The following is a 23,388-nucleotide window of genomic DNA, read 5'->3' as shown; positions in this document are numbered from 1 at the left end:
TAGTAAAATACTGAATAAAATTATGTAATTCAATATAAAAAACTGAAGTTTAATTTTTAAAAGTTAGCTTTGTTTGGTTGGCTATGCAGGACAAAAGTATATTTGAAAAAATGAAGTCTAAAACACTAATTGCCAACAAATAAGAATACTACTCAGTCTCTAACACTTTGAAAGCTGCTCTAATGCTAAGAATAATGCTGTGTTCTGCTGAAGTGTTTGCATGTAAATCTGTCATGATATTGTAGTTGTGTGTTTTAAAAGTAAGGAAAAGTTTCCTACAGGAACATACAGTTCCTGTGACAGGATGAACTTGTATAGATGACAGAAGCTTCATTTCCCTGTTGATAATCTATGTGGTTGTGTGGAGTGGGGGGTTCCAAATGACGTACACCTTATTGTAATTTCCGTTCCGATTTTTTAGGATTTGGTAATAGTTTCTAAAAATCTTTCAGTGGGGGTTAGACACAGTGCATAAATTTGACATGTATGATGACGTTATATGGAATATTCACCAGATCACTCTTTGCAAAAGCAAAAAGGAAATTAAGATTAGTGGAAGGTGGGAAATCCTGAAGAAAAATTGCTCATTGACATTTTCATAGGAGCTGGGTAGCTTTTCTCATTAGTAATGTGTAACCATTCTGCTTTTGGAGAGAGACAGAATGTCATCATTAAAAGGTGCATTACACAAACTTACCGAGTTCCTACCTGGAACATTTAAATCTTCATTGTGCAGTATTTTTAAATATGGTCTAACAGTTAAGTTATAAGTTAACCTTGTGTTTTTGGAATTTAGTGACCTTAGGGTAAAATACGAAACCTAAAAAGTTTGAATGCAGAGTTTTATTTTTCAGTTGAAATGACTGTAAGTGTGACTGAGTTCTCAGGTACTTGACTGAAACCTTAACTCAGAAATGGATGATTAGCTATAAATGTTTTTTAGATATTAGATGTGATATGCTACATTTTCCCAACTGTTCATATGAAGGCCCAATTAAAAAACTGAAAGTTAATTTGGAATGAATACCAGCAAACATGAGGGTACAGCAAGTCTACAATTAAAAAAGCTCTGATGTATAGCATATACATCCTGTAATACTGTAGATTATCAACACAGAACATTCATGCTGTCTCCACTTTAATTTCCAGTTACAGTTAATAAAGAAATGTTAATGGCGGTGAGATTTTTAAAGTTAAGTATAATAACATGAGATTATCAATCATGAAACCTTTTTATCATAATTTCAGGTCTAGACATTGATATCACGTCTGTTTGAAAACTGGTTCTTTGTTCTGAATGCGTCCCTATTGACTGTGTGTGTCCTTTCTTATCTTAACAACATAGGTTGATAGTAACTTGAGTCAATGCCATGCCGTGCCAGGCATTCAGACACTGTTCCTTATTGGGAATAACTCGGGACATTTATGTCACTTAACAAGATGTAAGAAAAAATGCACAATGCAGATTGTAAAATGTGCTTTTTGCAGTTTGCATGATGTTTAAAAAGCAATATTAAATCCTTAAAAAGTACTAGAAAGGGATTTGGTCCATTCATTACAACACAATATAAGAGTGACACAATTTAATTATATGCTTTTTATTAATTAATAAAATGTTTAAAACCTTGTCAGAATATTAATCATGTAGGGGTGCCATGCACAATTTCCATGTGGTTTGCCTTACAGTCACTTAAAGCACAGTTTGTGTTTTAAATGATTGTAATAGAAAAAGATCCAATTAAAGTAAAGAAACATAATCAGCTACAAGCAGGCAAAACTAATAGTGGAAAGAATGCTATAATGGAGGCTTAACATGTTTAATTTATTTCAGAATGTCTTTGTGATTATAAGAAACCTTTCATCCTGCGATTTTTGTTTTGGTGTTAGTAACTGATCTACTGGCTTAAATGTTTTTTGCACTTAGTCCTTGGTTTCAGAAATGACCTAAAGTGCATTATTTCAAACAGCCTCAGCACTCAGAACTTTTTAAGTCTTTCCTGAACTTGCTTATAAAGAATTTCCTCCATTATTTCTGACTGAACAGCTCTTAACAGGTGATCAGTTGTTGATGAAAAGTCACAGGTGGGAATGACACTGTATCAATCACTCTCACAGTGAGTTAGTGGTTTTACTTCTGCTTAAGTCCAGCTGCTTGTATTTTAGCTAGCATACCTGAATGAGGTCAGTCCTGAAACATACTAATTAGTGCAGGAATCATACCAGTTACAAGTCTCATACAGCTTTTCTTTAGCTGAAAACTCAAAAGTTTTTTATGAAGACCTCAGATAGAAAATTGAAATAAAAAGTTGGGGATTAAGAGCAAAACCTAGAAGAGACAGAGGTCACTCAGGACTAGGACTGAGAAATACTGTACTTTGGTATTTTTAAAACCAAGTCCAGAAAAAAATCATAAATAATCAAGTATGTCAATAAAACATATTCTAAACATGAACATCATTATTTAGATTATTTAAAAAAGGCCACTGCAGTCTCATTTAATCTACCTTCCAACATGTCTTGGAAGTATTGTCAGAGCACGTCTTTGGATGCAATTCTGGACATTTTCTTTTATACAGCCTTGACTGCTCTTAAGGTCACTTAAAACACAATTTATATTGATTTGTTTTAAATGGAAAGATGGTTTTAGTCCTTTGTGTTCTTGTAGTCAGAGCTGCTGTCAGATGTTGGACATCTTGAGAACCTAACAGAGAAATGACTTCCTACAAGCCTTACTGTGAAATACAGCAGAATCCAAAAAACATCCGCAGTGGTATCTGCATAGTGAACACTATGACTAATAAAAATGGTGAATGGCTATTTGATATGTACAGTAGCTTTCTGGTTCATATTTGGAACAAGCTGACAGATTTTGAACATGTTTTATGTTTCGTACATTATAATCAGAATACTTTTGAGTTCTTGGTTTTGCAGGCAACTGTGAGAGCTTCATAGGCGGCTTTTAAAATAACATTGAAAAATCTGTTTTATTTGTGCTTTTTATGTTTTTAAAACCATCTCAGGGGGTCTGATGTGCATAAAACATTATATTCTTGACTTGAATGAGAAACCTCTGTGCAAGGTTTTTGTGATATGCAATGATCAAGAATTTTTTGTATTATACAAGGTTAAACTAATAAAGTTTCGTTTAATGGTTATGAACCAAGCTTTCAGATTATAATAAGGGGGTATAGTAAACCTTAGTTTAAGACAATTTATAGGTTAAAAAAGGTGCCCTGAAAGAGCAAGCAACATTAGTCTTGTAGTCTGTCCCCATGGCAAATTCGTAGTGTGAAGACACAAAGGTATTCAAAGGGGAAAGAGGTCTTAAGGTTGTCTTGTGTAAGAGGGGAAAGCTCTTTTTTCTTGCTGTGGTGGAAACAGTGTAATACCTTTTAGTTTTATGAAACTTTACAGATGTGTATTTGACAATTTGACCCTTGTGTTGTAATCCATCACAGTCTTGTGAAACTGCACAGCAACTATTGAATTAAATTCCGTTGACTAATTACTAATTTGGCAGACACTTCTATCCAAAGGAACTTATGGGGAGTTTTCACACCTTTATACCGTGAGGTATTTTACTGGAACAATTCGGGTAAAAGACCCTGCTCAAGAATACCACAGCAGTGTCTCACATAGGATTTGAACCCACAGCCCTCCAGTTCTGAGTCCAGAACCCTAAGCACTGCTCCACACTGCTATAAGGGGATCTAAGGTATGGTTGTTTACTATGTGGATGGTAGAGTTTGGGTAACTGACCATAGGTATTCGTACATGAGGTATTTTAATGGACCCTGTGCTAGAGTCCTCCTGGACAGCTCTGCTCTGCTTTAGCACTGTCGTGAGACTGCACAGCTGCAGTGTGTTCAAATATCTGCAGATGGGAATAGTGATTATGGCGCTTACAGCTCAAGTCTCAATTTGGCTTTAGAGCTAACAGTGAAAGTAGGGCGTATTGCTGTAACACCCTCTGTGTTGGCAACATTGGATCAACGTGTCTACTGCAGTTGGAGCTCTAAATGTGAAGCAGAAGGGAGTCCATGTGGTTTAACTTCACTCATAATTCCTTTTTACAGAGTAAGATGGAGTTCTGAGACTGGTCATTGCTTGAGAGGGGAAACATGAAAAATTAAATATTGCTGTTAGTAACAGAAAGATTTATTTCTACTATAGCAGGGCTCACAAACTCATGGCCTATGGCTGTCATAACTATTGAATGCAGATCCTGTAAAGATTAGAGTGTATGTCTGTATTATACAGCCCATCACAATTTCGCCATACATTATGAAATAAGATCCACTTCTCACTCACAGGAAGCTGTTGTACCAGTTTTCTCAGACTGCACGTTTTCTCTTTACTGTAGCTGATAAAGTAGTATTGATACATTTAGAGGCCAGTGACTGACTTGAAGCCTGTGCATACCACAAAGACTATGCAGAAGTGCACAGGATTATGAATAGTCATTTTTTAAATCCCCTAGCATAAATTAGAATTGTTTTTATAAATCGAATTCAGTCTTTCCATACAATGTTTAAATTAGCTTGTCTGTTGTTGTTGACAATAATAGTACACACGAACTACGGATAAGTGTGTTGCATTTTAAAAGATGAGATTGAGAGGGGGAATAACTGAAATTGTTTTAGGTTCTGTGGTTATTACTATTTAAGTAATAACTTGACCTCTTATAAATATTTTGTCTAGGTCTTAACTTTGTTTTCACAATCCAGTGTTACTGTTACGTGCATAGTATATAGTTTTCCTCACTGTTTTCAATTTTGTAACATTTCCCCAATGCTTTAGCCCAGTCCCCCTGGCTTATCAGTATAAACAAGAGGAAAGTGGTTCAAGAATACAGATACACAGACAGTATTTCAACAGTAAATAGATCATGAATTCAAGAAATGTGGACTGTTATTGCTATTGTTATTGTTAATGTTATTGTTGCAAAAACAAACTGAATGGTGTATGTCTGATTTGCAGAGAGACTGTGGCAGATCTATAGGACAGATACCGAGGAGAGGAAAACAACAGTGTTCTCCAGTTAAAGAAAACGTTGCATTTACAATAGGAGAAATAGCTTTGAAGGGGTATTTGGAGCTAGTGACTGAAATGCACAATAAGGTAGCAGAGATTTGGGTTCCTGAAAGAGAACAGCAGCAAGTATGGCTTTGCTGTCAGATGCCTGATGACATAGCTGACCTGGCAAGTGATCACAGTAAACACCTTCCAGAAGCCAAATCATTCTGTGCCTACCCAGATCCAGCAAGTATATATTTGTTAGAAGCATCAAGTTCTAGGTTTAAATTCTTATTTGTGGTGCTGACAGAAAAATGGAAACAAAATACTGAAAAAGCTGGAAAGGCCATGGGCAGAGTAGCCTTTCGAAGGGTAGCCTTGGACATTGCTAGCTGTTATAAGAACAGATGGTACTGGAATTATACAATTATGCATTGCAGCAATGTATGATTCATCTTTAAGGCAAACCAAATCGTATTATTTCAGTAGTTGTGTGGTGTGTCAGTTTGATTCGAGCCAAGGCCCTGCAGTGCAGGTACTCTTTTTTTTCCAGTCGTGGTACTGGGACATTTTATAACACAGAGAAACATGAGTTAAGGAAAAACTTTTTCATCCAAGAAAACAGATCAAATGTTTGATGGAAGAGTTGAACAGCCCTGCCGGGACCTGAGGATGAGGTCTTACTTTCCTTGCAGACACATGAGCTGAAAAACCTGAACCTCAGCCTACAAGGTCACAGACCACTAGTGGCGACACTGCATGGTGAAGTGACATCATTTACCACTTAACAGAGGTTTGTGCCAAAATGCAACTTCACAGTACAGTTTCTTCATGAAAAGCTAGTTTATTTTTTTTCATGTGCTTTCCATCAAGTGAAACATTGAAATGGATTTGTAATTCAGATGAGCCCAGTTTCAGAACTGTCTTCGTTCAGGTTTGTTGCCTGAAATGTAACCATCTGGACATGGCAGAGGGAAAACAAAATTCTCATTGTAGGAATGCTAATCCCTCATGTGTTGTTAATTATAAACCGCATTAATACATCATAAACACATCACGGCACATCATATCTTGTATTAATAGCTGTTTGGTAAAACATATGGGTAAGCAAGTTGGGGTCAGACCATCCTAACGTCATTGGAAACGATTTGTATTGCAAAGGATATTTTTGAAACATGGAGCAGAAAGGAGTACAAGCTTAAGTCTAAACAAGAAGGCAGATCAATTAAAGGGATTGGTTAGCACTGGTATATAGAGCTTAGCTGGAATATAAATCATCAGACAGGGGTCCCCCAGGACAGCTAATCTGCAGGGCAACATGTTGCTAAAGAGTACATTTGATGGGGTGGAATTACATGAGGAAAGTGCATGTAATTCTGTCAGCAGCTACGGTACCACCTTATTTGTCGGAGCTTAATTTCCACGGTACAATGTCCAAAAAAACTTCTCTGACGAGTGAAGTCAAGGAAACTAAAGAGACACTACTTGTTGCAGTCATGGAAGTTTCCAATGCACAGTGACATTTAGCTCATGGAAGCGAAGCACTCTCAAATATCAGCAAATCAATGAGGAGGAAGCTAAAATAACTAACATTCTCAAAATGTTAGTGGATATTTTACCAAACTGTGACTCCATTCATTGTACGATTTTCAACAACTTTGGGTTTAAAATGATCATAATTCTGTGATTTCTATTTAAGGATGGCTTTTCTGAGCTCACTGAGACAACTTGTTTTATTGAAATCTTTCATCTTAAAAGAGATTAATTGAAAAGCTCTCTTCAGTTCAAATGAGGTATTTACAGGTGATGCTGTCAGCAAGGTTTTATTTTACATTCAGAGCAGCTGGTGTGTATGAAATGGCTGTCCTGAGAACCAAAACTTTAAGAGAGCAGAGGCCAGTTGGAGGAGGGTTTAATTCTATTCCGTTTGAGCACACAGTCTGTTCTTATTGGACCTACTGTTGCTCTTCGCTGTATAATAATTTCCTGCCATCTGTTCAGTTCATATTATCAGGAGTTGTTACAACAGTGTAGTAGGAAGGCAAGCTAGAATTCATTTAAATTAAATGTGAGCTTAATAGTGTCTGCTTGTGAGTAACACCTCATTTGTAAAACTCAATTATTACAGGTTCATTTTCAGTTTTGTCTTTGGATTGGAATTAATCTTGCATTCTTCACACACCTTCTCATGTCAGGTCCCTATAGCAAGAACAAAGTGACTGGTTTTGTTCAAAGACCGAATTGTAAGATAAATGCATGAGCTTGTTTAAGTATTAAAAGAAGAAGCAGATGTGGTACAACAGTGGGAATTATAGCTATAAAGATGGGTAAAGAAGTCTGAAAAGTCAGCCCTAGTTATACTGTAGATATCCATTTTTTTCTTTCAATGTGCAGTGCATATTTTCTGCAGCAGTAATGCTTCAGTTGACGGGTGTGTACAGTCCCAGTGCTCGGGTTAGGAAGAGGTCAGAACCCTTCAGCGGCTGTCAAAACAGTACTGTTTCTTTAAAACCTTAAGAAAAGCCTTCCATTGTCCTGTGCCTTGTTTAAAACCACACTGTGGACAGGTCTACCCTTTTAGTCTGGATGATTAGTTTATTATAATTTATGATGAGTCATTATGGTAAATTATTTTTTAACACTGGGAGCCATGTCTTGTAAATTCAAAGAGTTAATGCTGATAGAATATACCATATTCCCTTGGTTTATTAAGTTTGCTAAACAATATTATTTTTAAGAATCTTTTAATAAGACAGATGTACTAAACTTTTCACATTTTAAATCTTCTTAAATCTTAATTTCTAAACCTAGCAGAAATACCAATTTTCAGCTGTTGTACTAATGTTAATCCATATTTATTTAACAACTCTTTCCTGGACATTGGAAGTTTGGTGTCTAGTGCTGCAGTCACGTCCGAAATCTTACTGCCTTAGTACCAACAAAGAAAAAAACATTCAGTTCCCCTCAGTGCTTCATGGTCCTGCAACTCAGTGGGATGTTGCTTTGAAATCATTTCAGAGGGCCCCCCAGCGAATGTTTATTTAGACCAATGTTGAGAGCCTGCTGTAGCATTCTTCCCTCCCTGTTAGTTTGTACTCTTAGTTTTTATCGTCAACTGACAATAAGTGTGTAAAAAAATAAAAAAAACATCTTAATTCCTGCATTCAGAATCTTCTGCCTGATTGTTCTGAACACATTAAACTGTTTTAAATCCATGAAATATCATCTGAAGCATCGTTTAAATGGTTTGAAAAAAGTTGGGTGAGCTGAGTTTACCTTAAATTATGGACATTTCATTTTAGTATTTTGTGCCTTAAATATGCAGCATTTTAATTTAGTTGGAATAATAAAAGAGCTAGTGTCTAATACTCATACATAGAGCAATTAGATATTTCCATTCTTTTGGAAGCAAATGGTAATACCTTTTCTGCTTAACTAACCTTCCTTTTTAATGTTTCTTCCAAATACAGTATTAAAAAAGACTGATTCTTTGTTCACTTCTTTTCCTTTTACGTTATTTCAGAGTGGTTTCATTTTGTGGAGTCTCCCTGCTTAATCTTGAAGAAAGGGCCATAACATTTGTGAAGAAAGGCTAATGGATTTTAGAGTAGTTAAACAAAAGCCATGTGGATTCTTTCTCCTTATGTTCATAATGCAAGCAGTGGCACACTCAGTGTTCCTCAAAATCCAAAGTGATAGTGAAGACCGATGCTTTGTTTTTTCAGGTTTTGTGCTAATGTCAGCTGTCAGAAAGTCTTCAATGACAGGTTAAGACCTGTTGTTTTTGAGCATCTTAATAAAAAACCCTAACACTAGCTAGTTTTGTATTAAAATCCCCTTGAACTTTATATAGTGTTTTTCATGCCGTGACCGTGAAGCATTTTACGCTCGTTTTATAGTCGCAATCCTCTGGCATTATTTTATTTTAAAACTTTATTCTAGTCACTCTGTACGCTTCATTGGAGTCCTGCATTTCATTGGTGCTCTCCCATCAGACTGCTGTCCAGGCTCAGCCATGCTGGGTTTCTGATTGCCAATACATATATACTGCATTTCATCTGACATATTATAATAAATATAGGGTGTCAGTGAGTTGTGTACAGTATATAAAATAAGTTTTACAAAGCTTACTCACCTAGCAAGAAGTTGTATGAAACATATGAGCCCTCTCTAAATAGTTAGGCAGTTTTAAATGTGGTGAGATGGTTATTCTGTTCAGAGATGGAAGAAGGCAGCACAACTTTAAAAACAAAGATCCGGGGACTCTCAAGTTGCTCAGGGGCCCCAACCTGAGTGCAAGCTGAGCTCTACGATCTCAAGTTCGAGACTGGGTCATGACACTGGCTGCCTGTGACTGGGGTAGTGCAAGTGAAAAATTGTTAAAGGCTTTGGTGGTCACAGAGTGCTGTTAGTTGGTTAAAGCTGGGTGTAGATTTATTATAAAGCAATGAAGATTTTAATATAAGATCATGAGTAATTCAAACCTGTCAAAGGTGGCTTCAGACTTTTACAAAACATGAGAATTTAACTCGTTTAAATACACTCTAATTATTTTGTCATCTGTTCATGCATCTTTGAACTTACCCATGTTTACTAATACTGAGCACAAGGAAGAAATATGTCTGTACTTGTTTTTGGAATTCAGCAAGTAATGGCTAACAGGAGAAGTAAAATAAATGTAGGGTGTTGTATATAAATTATAACACTGTTGCTTTGTTTTTCTTTTAAACCGGGTCCACATGTTCTTGCTCAGTAAAGGCTGGACCTAGGAGGATGCAAGACCTGAGAGATTTGTGATACGTGCACTTAACACTTTTTTGGAGATTAAATGGAAACTGGAGGAGCTGTGCTATTTTATTCAAATAGCACATTATGTTTGCAATGTAATACATTCCTGAAATTGTGTCAGAACTTGGAAATATTTGGAGCAGTGTTTCGTTTTAAATGCAATCTACATATCTGGATGCATGTTAAGAGTGCTTTTCTGGTAATTATTAGTAGATGTTTTTTTCTCCTTAACGGTACTTGAATAGAGCCACTGCTGGATGAGTAAGAGCTCAGCAGTAGTCATTTACTGAACAATGCAGAGCTGTCTACAGTTTGGCTCTGGAGTGCTGGCAGAAATCATAGTACTGGAAATCGAGCACAATTGATGTGGGAGGCTGGAGGCCTGTTTGGGGTTGGCTGCAGAGGTGCAGTTTAGAGCTCTTTTTTCAGACGGGGAGGATACTGGAGGTAATTCATTATTTAAAATAGTTTAATTTTAAAAAAACATTGCAAAAGCATTGTTAGTGTGAAGTAAGGAATGTAGAGTAGTATCATGGAATTATTGTGTATCCTATAATGAATAAGATGACTGTATCTGGTATATCTCAGCAGGTTTTTTCATTTTCCCCCATATTGAGACAACTGGATTTGTTAAGCCTATGAACTTGAGTGCATTTACATAAAAATTGTATTGTTATCATGTAGTTGGTGGCGATATGTGAATGTGTTAGTTCTTGGTTACATGTACTATAAACAGTACAAGATGCATTCCTTCATGTGTTCTGCAGAGTATAGCTACCAAGCTGTTATGTTTGCTCAGCTGTGTACTTTGACAATTGGTTGTGCCATTGGTTTTACTATTTCTGAATTTACACTATAAATGTCACTGGGGGATGGCACCTCTTCCCCTGCTTTAGGCGTAATATACAAAGCAATCTTGGTGAGACCCCTCTAACAACTGTATAAGCTCAGATTGAGAGGACAACAGTGCAGAAATGTCCCAGAATAGAGGTTTTGCAACAGGTCTTGCAACATACTCCTACTGATTGTGCCTTTTCTGATGCTCTTATTAGAGCGTTCTAAACAGCTCAGCCTAATTAGTTATCAATGCATAATTGGTAGATTCATTCACATTACAGACACTAGTCGCATGTGAATCCGCGTATTTCTAACCTTTCCTTTCCATTACTTCCGTAAGGTCTCTTAACATAATTTTGATTTTCTGAACACAGGAACCCTGAAACCAAGTTTAAAAACCAAATAGTCCAATTAAAGTTTCAAAAAAGCACATTTTGATAAAAAAAAAACTGAAGGCAGAGTGCAATACTCCAGGACTGAGGCTGAGAAACACTGTTTCGTGAATGATAAGCAAGGTAGTGTGTACGGTAATACAGTACATAGAAGTACGAAGTAGCTTTCTGATAATGTTGATGTGTGTCTGTGAACAGGTGTCTGCTTGGGTGTGTCACTTTAGTGTTGGAAAATATAAATTTTCAACCCTAAGAAAGATGCACCTGACTGATAGCTTATATGGGATATTTGGGCAGTGTTACAAACAAGTTGTTGAATTGATGGCTCTGATGCTTTGACATTTATGTACATTGCTTTATATCTTAACTATATATATTGAGAAGGATCAACACCCAATAAATGAGTATTGGAAGTAATAGCATGCATTGCATATTTATTTCTTTGTGCTGTACAGTTTAAATTTCTTTATTTTTTTATTCAGAGGCATCAATATCAAGCAGAGACAGAATGGTGTTGCATGTCTAAGCTGTTTTGAGGTGTATGCAGATCTTCCCCAGAGTATTCATTTTTATTTGTTGTTCAAGCTTGGGTGCCTCTTGGGACTGCACACTGACTGCAGAAGCACGCAAGTGTCCTTCTGGAAGAATAGAAAATGCCAGTATCATCAAGTATAAATTTGTAGTTTGTTCAATTTTGATGTTTTATTTGTTATGGCCTTTTTTCTTTTAATGGCCTCACAGGAAATGAGCACTTTGAGCATGTCTGGAGTTAGTCCAGTGTGTTGTTTCTACGAAGTGCACTTTTGCATAGCATGTGTTCTGTTGAGTATACCAAGCAGTGAATGATCATATGGAACACAAAGTAAAAGTTTTGTTTTGAATCCATTAAAATGAGATGTAGTACATGCTGTATTTCTCCTACACTTTTTCAAAGCTTAGAACCGGTTAAATTTACAGTTGTAAAATATTGTTTGTGTAGATTTTTGTAACGCCCGAGGAGTTAACGAAAAGTTTGGGGGTAGAACAGACGGAACTGAATACAGATGAGATTCTTTAGTAAAGGAAAATTTATGGTTCCTGCTTGACAGTCCTGTCACGAACATCCTTGGTACAAACAGCAGGATCTGAGAATTCCAACATTGCTAAATACAGTAAAACTTAGAGAAATTCTCTTAGAGATAACTACATTTGTAGGATGGCCTAGTAAAGTTAGACTAATATAGTTTACAAAGAGTGTACTAAATAATAATGCATTTTCTTTTGTACTGATTATGGATGGGCTTCCTCCATTTGTTGCATAGGTCTAGTCAATATTGTGATGTTTGCAAAACAGAACTTTTCTCTATCATGCTTGCATTTCTATTAATAATGACATCTAAAATTACAAAGAAACTTTTAAGGCAGCAAAATGGAGAATTTTTGTCAATTTGTTTAAAACAAGTTGTGAAATCGCATTGCACATGGGTTAGGGTGGATGCCATTACATAATCCTACAATTATTGACTTGTGTTCTCTAGTGGCTTGTGTGGCCAGTACTATTCCTGCTTTCTAAACTTTTTTTACTTAAATTGTCTGCATCTGCACTCTTATTTCATTATTTTACCAGGCAAGTCAATTAGGAATAATTTCTCATTTACAACAATGACCTGGAGACCCCCTTAACAGCAAGTCATTTACTGGAGCATTGTGAGTAAAGTATTCAAGGGTACAAAAGCAGTGATCTATATGGGATCTGAGCCCACGACTCTATGGTCCAGAGTCCAGAGCCCAAACCAGTAATCCACACCATTTTTAGTGTTCACCAACATGTGATTATGGGTCCAGAATCTCTTGCCTTCCTTTTTAGATGCTTTCTGCTTTTATGTGCAGATTCCCTTTTCCATCTTTACATGCACATTAGGTGACACTAATGGAAGTTCTGTAGTCATGCTGACAAGTAATCCTGGACTTTTGACATGTTGCCTTCACACATCTTCAGATTAATAGCTCTATGTCTGTTGTTAAACGTGTAAATCAAAATCTGTTTAACAAGCCAATTAAAAGAAACCTGTCACAGGCTGCAACAATTCAGTTGTCTGCATTGAGCCAGAGTTAACAACATTATCAAACATTGATGTAAATTGTCTTCATCAATTGCTATTGTGAACTGAAGAATAAAATACAGTACCTGTAGCTGTCAATATACAGTGTTGCACACAGAAAACGTTAAGTTAATTTGAATGTCAGAGTAACTGAACAGCAACTGGTTTATGTGTAGATGTTTAAAATGTGTGCAAATGTTTTTATATGCAATGTGTTACTAAGAATTGTCAGCTCAACTTTGCAGTACTGGTCTTTTGAATTAATATAGATTAATGAAGTTTAATTAACAGTGGAGGTAGTGTAGTTTTAGTCCAAAAAACACATATAATAGTTATAGATGCATGAATATAACCAACCACCAACCCATAACTTCATTGATAATTAATACATAACAGGAATATGTACAAATATTCAAAATGCCTTTGATTTCTGCTTTACTTTGTTGTTTTTGACTGAGCATTATCTTCATTAGTGTTGTCTACTATTGATCATGTAGCATTTCCTGTCTAGCAGTTCCAATGTAGACCGTAGCCTTCACAAAAGCATTATGGATCAATAATGTATCATAATGTATTATGTATAGACATAACCATTTGAAAAGTATAGAGTGTGAATGTTTGTAGTATACAATAGTCCCATTAAATATATACTTAGCAGAAAACACAGAATTACCTATAAATACCATTACCAGCCAGTCCTTTAAACTATTAGATGGAGTAAAATATATAATTTTAGTTGATAGATCATAATGAGAATTTAGTAGCCAAACGCAAGGTCTCTCACATAACTGCTGAAGAGAAGATATTTAAATTATGACTTGTTAGCCTTGTATTGTTGAAGTTTGTTTTCTTATTTTCAAACATCATACACTTTTATTATCTTTTTCTATCTGCATAAATCTTTGTGACCCCAATCTGTATCAGTTTCTGAGAATTTGAAAGTGTCTTTAATTTGAAGGGTAGCATTACATTTGTACTCAGTACTGAATAGTTTTGGAACAATGTGGGATTGTGACACTCATCAATGCCTGGAGCTGGAGACAAGATACAGACTTCCACTAATGATGATCTGGTAATAAAATCTGCTCCTTGATGCATGTGATTGAAATGTTCAGAGCTGTATTGTGAAAATATGAAAGCAGAATGCCTGCCGTTGTGTTGGCAGCACTAATGGAATCTATTTTATGAAGTGCTTTAGCAGCAAGTGTAATAATTGATTATCTGAAGGCATCTTACACTAATGTTCTTTTCATTTCCAAATTTTAAAATAGCTAACAGTAATACAGAGGACCTGGAGTTCATCAAAGATCCCAATTGCAGCACTGTATGACAGAATTTCCTTTCATTTGCAAAAACGAATAAAACACTTCGTCAAATGTCTTTAGCATGTAATCCAAGAAAAGGCGTTTCAAGTTTAGTGTCACCCTATATAGGAGGTGTCTATTTCTAGCAGTCTTTAAATTATAGGCTGTCTGCCTAGGGTATGTTTCTGAGAAGGCCTTGCCCACATGATGAGAGAATCTAGTTTTCAACAGAAGAAGCTCAAGAGAAAGACAATGTTTAAATGAATAGGGTAAAATAAATGGGCGAAAAAATTGTGACATAATGACTTGCATAACTTTGCGAGCATAGTTAACCGAAGACATTTTTCTGTAAGACTAAGTTTCTAAAAGAGTTACTAAAAGTAACTCTTTAAGTGCACCCCTCACTGTACTGATTGTATTGTATGTGTTGTATTATTATTGTTATTGTATCATTCGTTACGCTGTGGCTGTGTTGTCTGTGTTAAGCTGCTGTTGCACTGCAATTTCCCTCACGGGATCAATAAAGTATCTATCTATCAATCATTTTACCATAGTGGTTTATTGAAACTTTTTCTTGGTAATTTTTGGTTTTATTAAGTACAGGTAATGGTACTGAGGAATGGACACGAAAAGAGTAATATGCTAAAAATATGTTACGGTCTCATATGAGACCGCAAATGCAGAATTGCACTGCAGTTACCTAATGCTATGGTTAACCTTCATGTCCTGAGCCTGAAGGTTAGGATTGGTGATCCGTATAGCAGTGCTTTTCTGCACACTATGCAAAGCACATTCATTTTGTTCTTCTAAGCATACTTGTTTAACGTGTTCTCAGGAGCTGCGTTCAGCCTGCTATGAATGGTGACTCCGGCGCTGGGGTGGTCACTTCCCCACCCCCGACCACAGCCCCTCACAAGGAGCGCTACTTTGACCGAGTCGACGAAAGCAGCCCCGAGTACCAGAGAGAGAGGAACATGGCGCCTGACCTTCGCCAGGACTTCAATATGATGGAGCAGAGGAAGAGGGTCTCTATGATCCTGCAGAGTCCGGTTAGTTTTACCCTTCCAGGTCTCCATGCCATTGAGTGCTGTAAATGCAAAACCTTGAGGATATCCAGACTCTTTTTTTTTAACTCTGTCATCAATGGACATATAACACTGACTTTGCTAATTGTGGAAAAAAGGCAAGCTAGATTTCACATTACAGTTATTAAGTGTTAGTCTCATCGATCTCTCAGGCAGAGTTTACAGCAGTTCAATATGCCCGGATCCTGTATAACTTCACTCATGTACAGTATATGTGTTACTGTATTGCGTCATTGATTTCAAACATCCTGCAGTTTGCAAATTGATATACATGCTGTATATTCATTCCCTTAGGTGGTAATAATAGCTCAAAGTTCATCTGATCCTTAAAAAGCAGTTCTTTTAATAAACTTTCACACAGTGAAACTTTACTTCCTATTTCTTTCCATGTGAAAGGTTATGATTCACTAAAGTTATATTCTCAAACTAATCAGAAGGCTCTTTGTTTAGTACTTAGCATTGAAGGAAGCAGATACAAGAGGATGTTGTGTAACAGCAACAATAAAATCCCACAGTGTTCATGCATTTTCCTTAAGAGTACAATAAAACAAGTCATTGTTTTAAGATAAGATCACTTCATTAGCCATATACAATTTCTTGCATTAGGAATTTGTCTTTTCGTATACCCCAGCTTGCTCTCCAGGCACATACAGTAGACGGGGAGAGAGAAGCTTGGGGTCAGGGTGCAGGGTCAGCCGTTTATACGGCGCCCCTGGAGCAGTTGGGGTTAAGGGCCTTGCTCGGGGCCCCAACAGAGTAGGATTCCTCTGCTGGCCACGGGATTTGAACCAGCAACCTTCCGGGCGCAGGCACAGATCCTTAGCTACAGAGCCACTGCGCTGCAGATTTGATATAGTTTCTATATAGAGTGTAAGATCTCTAGGAAAAGCAGGCAGAGATCCAAGTGATTACGCTATCTGTTACGTCAGCACAAAGGTATCATAGATGGTAGAGAGGTGAACACTCCTTAGGCAAATATTTTGAGAGCTGGAAATGTGGCCAAGTGTCTGCATTCCTGGACAATGTCAGTAGGAGGCAGGCCTTATCCAACTGTAACCTCAACTCTACAGGGTACAAATGACTGGATTGTGTCTGGCTTATGATGTGTTAATATGATTAGCACAGGCAGATCAGATTGCATGGAAGACGCACTGTTTAAACCATTGTACAGAAAGGCAGTTATAGCAGCTGTTATGGAAATTGTTCAAAAAAGAAGAAAATTTAATAAATCAGAATCAGAAGATCAGGAATTAAATCTGTGCTGCAAACCTGTTTTTTTTTCCCAAAGAAATTAGTAAAATAAATCTGCACTACATAGTCCAAAAAATCCACCAGGAGAACATTTTAGCAGCAATTCTTTTCTCCCACCTTCAAGTAGTTTTAAATACTACAGTGTGTTTTAAGTTAGGCAAACATTCCTGGTAACCTCTTAATAAAGTAAATGATGTCCATGAGGTTGTCATTTCACAAGAAAGTTAACACTGGTAAGGGCAGAGCTTGGGTAGGTCTGGGAGGATCATGAAATTAAAACACTGTTAAGATCATGGTTAGATGACTACTTAAAAAAAGTTTATCAACAACTATCTTACAAATACCAGAATAGAACAAAATGCTTTTCACTGCTGTGAAGATGGAATGAGGATACACATTTGGCTTACCTCTTCTGAGAATCCCCTGTGAGTTCCTTATGTAAAATGAAGCTGAAAATCACTACTAAACCATAAGAAATTGATTTAAATCTGTGTCTTGATGTTTCTGAGACCTAGTTGTTACCATGGTTACAATTATTTTTATTGCATCAATTCTGTTATCCACAGCTATACAGTTTTCACAGAGACATCCTGGCAGGCTTTGTTCACTGTGGTACGGTAGGCAAATATAATTCATGGAAACATGGTCTTATTCGCACTGCTATCCCACAATAGCAATGCAAAACTAAAAACATCTGGGAGATTTATTTAGCTGCTTAGCAAATCTATCCTTTCAGAGCAATCCTGCCTGTATTTTTACTCTTTGTGAATTTGCAGTTAGTGTGTATAATTTACTCACCTCACTTTTGGTGCCATTTATAATTGGATAGATATTTTAGAAAACACTGATAGTATGATATCTTAAATAGAGACAGTGGGATTTGTTTGTTTTTTGGCACATAGAGCTATGGTCTATAGAGCTTTTATTACTTCAATCTGTGATTCTCTTTGTTTCCTGTTTCCTGTTTTTGTTCTAATGTTGCCTGCACTCATTTCTCTCCTAGGATTTACTATTCTTAATAAACTTTTTTCCAGCAAAATACATTGCTCTTTCACAGTTGTGGGGCAGTTTTGATCCTCTCCCATATAGTGACACATATCAAACTAGAATTTGAAATCGGGTGAACATACATTATGAACTGGAAATGCAAGGGAGCAAGGTTTGGTTTCTTCCAATGCCTGTAATTGTGTTTGATTTATGTAGTGTTGTGCAAAAATCTGTTTTGTAGTTTTCACTTGCTTTTCCATGTTTGTGCAGATAGAATTCTATCTAAAGTTTAATTGTTTTGTTTTAAATTAACAGTTAATCCTGATAGATCTATTCTTGTAGAACAAAAAGTAGAGTTTAAGCTTTCTGGATATGTATAGAGGAGCAAATGATAAATATGAGGACTGCCTGACAATGAACCCATTATTTCTGATTGTAAATGTGATGAATTTACTGCTGCAACCCTTTGTATTGACAGGCCATGTAGTCTATAGTAGAAAACACTAGTGAAGTTGATGGTGCTCATTATCTGCATCTATTGTAATTGCTGATTGTGAGAAGATATCTAAATGTTTTTTCACAGCAATATACTGTATACATCAACACAAATACATCCTGAAATAAATTTGTGGTTTGGTATTTTGAAGGTGTTGTTGGTTGTCTTCTTAAAACAACAGAGGTGGGGTTTGAATTCTGAGATGTTTTGTTTGCGTTGCAGGCCTTTTGTGAGGAACTGGAGACAATGATCCAAGACCAGCTGAAGAAGGGCAAGAACCCTACAAGCTTGCTAGCCTTGCAGCAGATCGCAGACTTCATGAATACTAGCATGCCCAGCATTTACCCAGCCACTCCACAGGGCGGGATGGCAGCCCTCAATATGAGTGAGTAGAACTTAACAGTGATGACCTGAACATCAGAACCGGAGAAAGCATTCTCCCATGCTGCCTGGCAGGCCTCTCTGCTTCATACTTCTCATTGGGCTCAGTTTTTTCAGAAGGACGCATCCACAGTTTGATCATTTTTAAATAACGCAAAGATAAAAAGCCACCTGACCTTTTGCGTGAATACAGAATTTCCTAGTTATTAACTGTTGTTGAAAGGTGCAGGATTTTTACGTCTACATTATCCAAGCATGATGTCAATTTTTGGTGTGAACTCCAAATCCAGCTCAGTAGCAGAGTGGATAGTTATAACTTGTAGTTATGAGGCCGTGCTGATATTTACAGGTTTAGGGATGGTGACTCCAGTCAATGACCTGCGAGGCTCCGACTCCATTGCTTACGAGAAGGGCGAGAAACTGCTTCGTTGTAAACTGGCTGCCTTCTACCGCCTCACTGACCTATTTGGGTGGTCGCAACTGATTTACAACCACTTAACGGTAAGCACTTTAACACTTTTGGGTTAACTGGGCAGTATTTGGGATTTTTCAAGAGTTGGGCTTGATAAGACGGAGCTATTACTGGAATTTGCAACATTGGGATAATGAGGGCATTGCTAATGGTACTGAGAAATATATCAAAAGTGCATTAAAAGTCTCAGTTACTAGAATGATACTAAAAAGCCTTAACTATTGACTGCAGTGTAGCGAGGTAATTATAAATACATATCTGGACATTTCTGAACGATTCCCAAGTTAATGTTGAAATCTTGTTTTTCTGTGATTGCCAATGAGATTTTCTGATATCTTGTTTCAGCTAAAAATCACTTGAACTGTACACTCTATTAACAAAAAATATTTTTCACTCATTCACAACAGTCATATAACACAGCTATGGTCATTTTCTTTTAATTAAGTTGGTTCAAATCATAATGTTTCTTTTTTTGTGAAATCATATTGACTTGGACAGTTAATTTGCACAATGTTGCATAAATTTCAGAAGGTTTCCTGCTGTCTTCCTGGAGGACATTGGCTCGCAGTGTTTAGTTTGATCTTTGCAGTTGCATTATCTATAAGGAGATCTGTGGAGTTCATGACTGAAGTTTTTGCTGCGGCAGTTCTCGGTTGCTACAGTATGGCATGCCTGTAAAGAAGAAACAATTATGCTTCTTTTTTTTAGTGTGTTTTTCGTGGCAGTGATTTTTGGTGGTTGCCATAGAATCGCAGAATACTAGAGTTTCTGTGTAACTAAGCTTAGACATGCATATGTGCTAAAGAATATGTCAGGCAGGTCCCTCCAACACTGCTTGATGTGAAGGGACAAGCAACTTAATGACCGGATAACCCCCCCCCCCACCCCCCCAAAACATAGTGGTATATACCTTCAGATCCATGGAGCGCAGCCATGGCTCTTTGCTAGGAATAATAGACTGGCAAATCCTGCGTTTGAATCAGAGATGTTCATATACAGGGTTTGGGAATGTTGTATTCATCAAATGAATGCAAAATTACAGCAATTTGTGAGAGAAGAAACATTTGGCATCAAGCTTCTTGTTAGACTTGTGTAAGAGCATATTCGTTTAGCTCCTGACACACGTGCGGTCTTAGCAAACAGCATTTCTTGCTTCTTTCAAAAGCTTTGTGTCATAGACACTATGGTTATAGTATAATGAAAGACCAAAATCTAACAGCAGGAGGACTTTACCTTCCAATAAAGAGTATAAAAGCAGCACTTCTGAAGGATAGATTTAGAAATCCAAATGAAGACTTGTTTCATTCTGCCACAACCTCAATAGAGCATTACTTTCCAGCTACTACTCCAGCTTTCCATAATTCCTACATTGTAGGACAGTGTGTCCTCCTGGAGATTGGCCAGTGAAAAACAGTGAAGTGAGGCAAAAGAACTCTTAGGTTTTTATTGCCATTATTACATAAGGAAAGGGCTATTCAGCAAAATGTTTCTAATTGCTATCTTCTAACATAATTAATATTTATTAAATACCCATGATGGAAAGTGGCCTCATTGCGTTCTTTATTCATTGCCCATGCTTGCTGAAGGTTGTTACCCAAAGTGCCTACCACAGGTCACGTGAAATATATTAAACACCGTGCTGTTTAGCTGTTGTGCAACAGGTCGATTTTGCCTTCAGCCATTGAAATCTTTTTGTTTAATCCATGTGATTGTTTAGTAATTCTTGAATGCAGTGTGAGAATGCAGTGAGAAAAGGAAACGTAATAGAACATAACTTTTACCATTTCAGATCTTGCCATTTTTCTGTGAACTCTGTTTCAAACACATCTTAAATCCCAGTAGTTTCTCAATTTTGTAATAAAGTTTGGTAACCTATTCCTTGCATTGTTAAATCTGTTATACGTGTTTTCTAATATCGGTGCAGAATTGACATCTAACAAGTTTCCAAATACATTTTACACTCACTGAATTAATCTAAACTGAACTTAAGTGTTCACCCTTATTTCTTGCCCTTAAAACTTTGAAAACCTAGGCCATGGGAATCATTGTTTTTTCCCTTGTTGAGTACTGACAAAAGATTGCATGTTTTTTTTTTACAGGTCAGGCTGAATTCAGAGCAAGAGCGTTTCCTGATTGTGCCATTTGGGCTTCTGTACAGTGAAGTCACTGCCTCTAACCTGGTATGCTGCCTTTTCTATATTAGAACCATTTAAGAAGGAATCTCTTCAGTGAACACCAGGGTGGAGATGACAACAGAATTTCATTCATTGGTGTTTCAGTTTCCATTCGTTGTCTTAAGAATGCTTTAGGTACTGTAGGTTTATGTAATATTGTTGATATGAAAAGGCACTGAAGGTTTGTATGCTTTCTTTAAGGGAAAAAAAAGAATAATAGACTGTAGATAATGATACACCAGTTATATCTTTTTAGTTTTATATCTGTCTGAAAACTAGATACTGGTCAATGTAGTCTGTGCTGCTACTTGATTTTATGTCATCTTTTTTTAATTTAAATGAAAAGGTTTGTTTTTTTAGGTACTGAAATAAGAAGCGCTTTAGGGACATTGTTATGATTTGGCATTTGTTATTAAATGGTAAATCTTTGCCACTTCTGTTGTATGGGTTGTATGAATTCTGTGTAACCGTAGTGAGTTGAAATCTAGTGAATTATAATTCAAAATGTTCAAAACATCCCCAGATGTTCCTGGTGTTTGGTTTGATTGTAGACTTGGCAGGGCATTTTGTAAAACCCTTCTGTTTTTATAACTTAAATGCATTTTGTAATTCTAGGTTAAAATAAACCTGCAAGGGGAAATTGTTGACCGTGGGAGCACTAACCTGGGTGTTAATCAAGCAGGATTCACCTTGCACTCTGCCATCTACTCCGCCCGGCCCGACATCAAGTGTATCGTACACATCCACACACCTGCTGGGGCCGCGGTACGTCTCAAATGTTGTTTGAGTTTTGACCCTGAAATAACTGGGTGAGCTACGTGTGATAAGACGCATGGGCCTCACATCTTATCAGCCTTGTCCTTGCTGTGTTGCAGGTGTCAGCCATGAAGTGCGGCCTGTTGCCCATCTCCCCAGAAGCTCTTGCCCTGGGGGAGGTGGCCTATCATGATTACCATGGGATCCTGGTCAATGAGGAGGAGAATGTGCTAATACAGAAAAATCTAGGACCTAAGAGCAAGGTATTTCAGGATAAAGGAAATCATCCTCGATGGCCTGAGTTCAGTGAGCACAGTGTTTCAGCTTTAGTAAAGGCACCTCCCCTGGAGTGAAACAGAAGCAAAAAGTATTTATGGCGACAATGGTGGTTAGGAATGGATTGGCTTTTTTTAATAAAAAATAGTGTTTTAGGTCATGATTTCCTGAACTTGGAAACTGGTTCCTTTCTCCAAACCACAAAGCACTAGCTATAGTTTTAGTGCTCTGCAGTGGTGATCAGTTGTATTCAGATTTACCATCAATTAATATGTTCTTATTTAAAGGAGATTCTTCTTGAGGAGTGATTGACTGGAGTTAATCATGCACCAGGACGAAAACTCTGGATAGTTTTATGTGTTTGCTAAGAGGATGACAATATTACATAATTGTTGCATTAACAGATTTTTTTTTCATTTTTTCCATTGCAGGTTCTTATCTTGAGAAATCATGGCCTGGTTTCAGTTGGAGAAACAGTAGAAGAAGCTTTTTATTACATTCACAACCTGGTCAGAGCTTGTGAGATACAGGTAGAAGCAACGATGTTATCCCTTGGAAATCTGTCGATAATCACCATCATTTCTATTAGTTATTTTTGGCAGGAGTAAGTTTATATAGCAGAGTTACCATCTTGTAGCCTGACTGGAGTGGAAGACATCAAAGGAAAATGAAGTTGCTGTAGGTGGTTTTGGTTGTCCAGTAGGTGGCACTTTTGTCTCTGGACAAGAATTTCTAGACTAGTGCCCCAGTTTGGTAACCGAGGAAAGAACAATAGAAGCTTCTTCATTAAAGATCTTCTGGCACATTTAGAAACAGTAGCACTGTTAATTTGGTGTCCTTTATTATAGTCTGGCTTACACAAGTCTCACTTCTCTGCTTGAGCTGTTGCATAGCGTGATCTATAGTAGTGTAATGTTAATGTTAAGAAAAAACATTAATGCTTTTAAGGAAATTAATATTACTTTTTTTTGTCGACAGTAAAAGATTGAGGAATTGCCCCTTAAAGTCTGAGAATACTAGGTGAAGAATAAAGCTAGGCTGCAAGCTGTCAAAAGGAATAGTTAAAATTTTGATTTCTATGTTATATGAGCG

The 23,388-nt window shown here is 37.0% G+C and overlaps 1 protein-coding gene across 4 annotated transcripts in view; it reads left to right on the top strand.

The window, feature by feature from the left end:
* add1 (adducin 1 (alpha)) overlaps positions 1-23,388 on the top strand; it is a 53,098-nt gene that overhangs the window by 3,168 nt on the left and 26,542 nt on the right. For all 4 annotated transcript variants that reach the window (XM_088910705.1, XM_088910704.1, XM_088910703.1 and 1 more), the window contains exons 2-8: positions 15,254-15,467; positions 18,460-18,622; positions 18,968-19,119; positions 21,190-21,270; positions 21,880-22,029; positions 22,140-22,283; positions 22,728-22,826. In XM_088910705.1, the coding sequence (XP_088766831.1) occupies positions 15,273-15,467; positions 18,460-18,622; positions 18,968-19,119; positions 21,190-21,270; positions 21,880-22,029; positions 22,140-22,283; positions 22,728-22,826 (984 nt within the window). In that variant the 5' untranslated portion in view covers positions 15,254-15,272. The remainder of the gene's footprint in view (positions 1-15,253; positions 15,468-18,459; positions 18,623-18,967; positions 19,120-21,189; positions 21,271-21,879; positions 22,030-22,139; positions 22,284-22,727; positions 22,827-23,388) is intronic.

Source organism: Atractosteus spatula, chromosome 3, assembly GCF_055471065.1.
Source record: "Atractosteus spatula isolate fAtrSpa1 chromosome 3, fAtrSpa1.hap1, whole genome shotgun sequence".
Classification (NCBI taxonomy): Eukaryota; Metazoa; Chordata; class Actinopteri; order Semionotiformes; family Lepisosteidae; genus Atractosteus; species Atractosteus spatula.
This window is presented reverse-complemented; position numbering and strand designations above follow the sequence as displayed.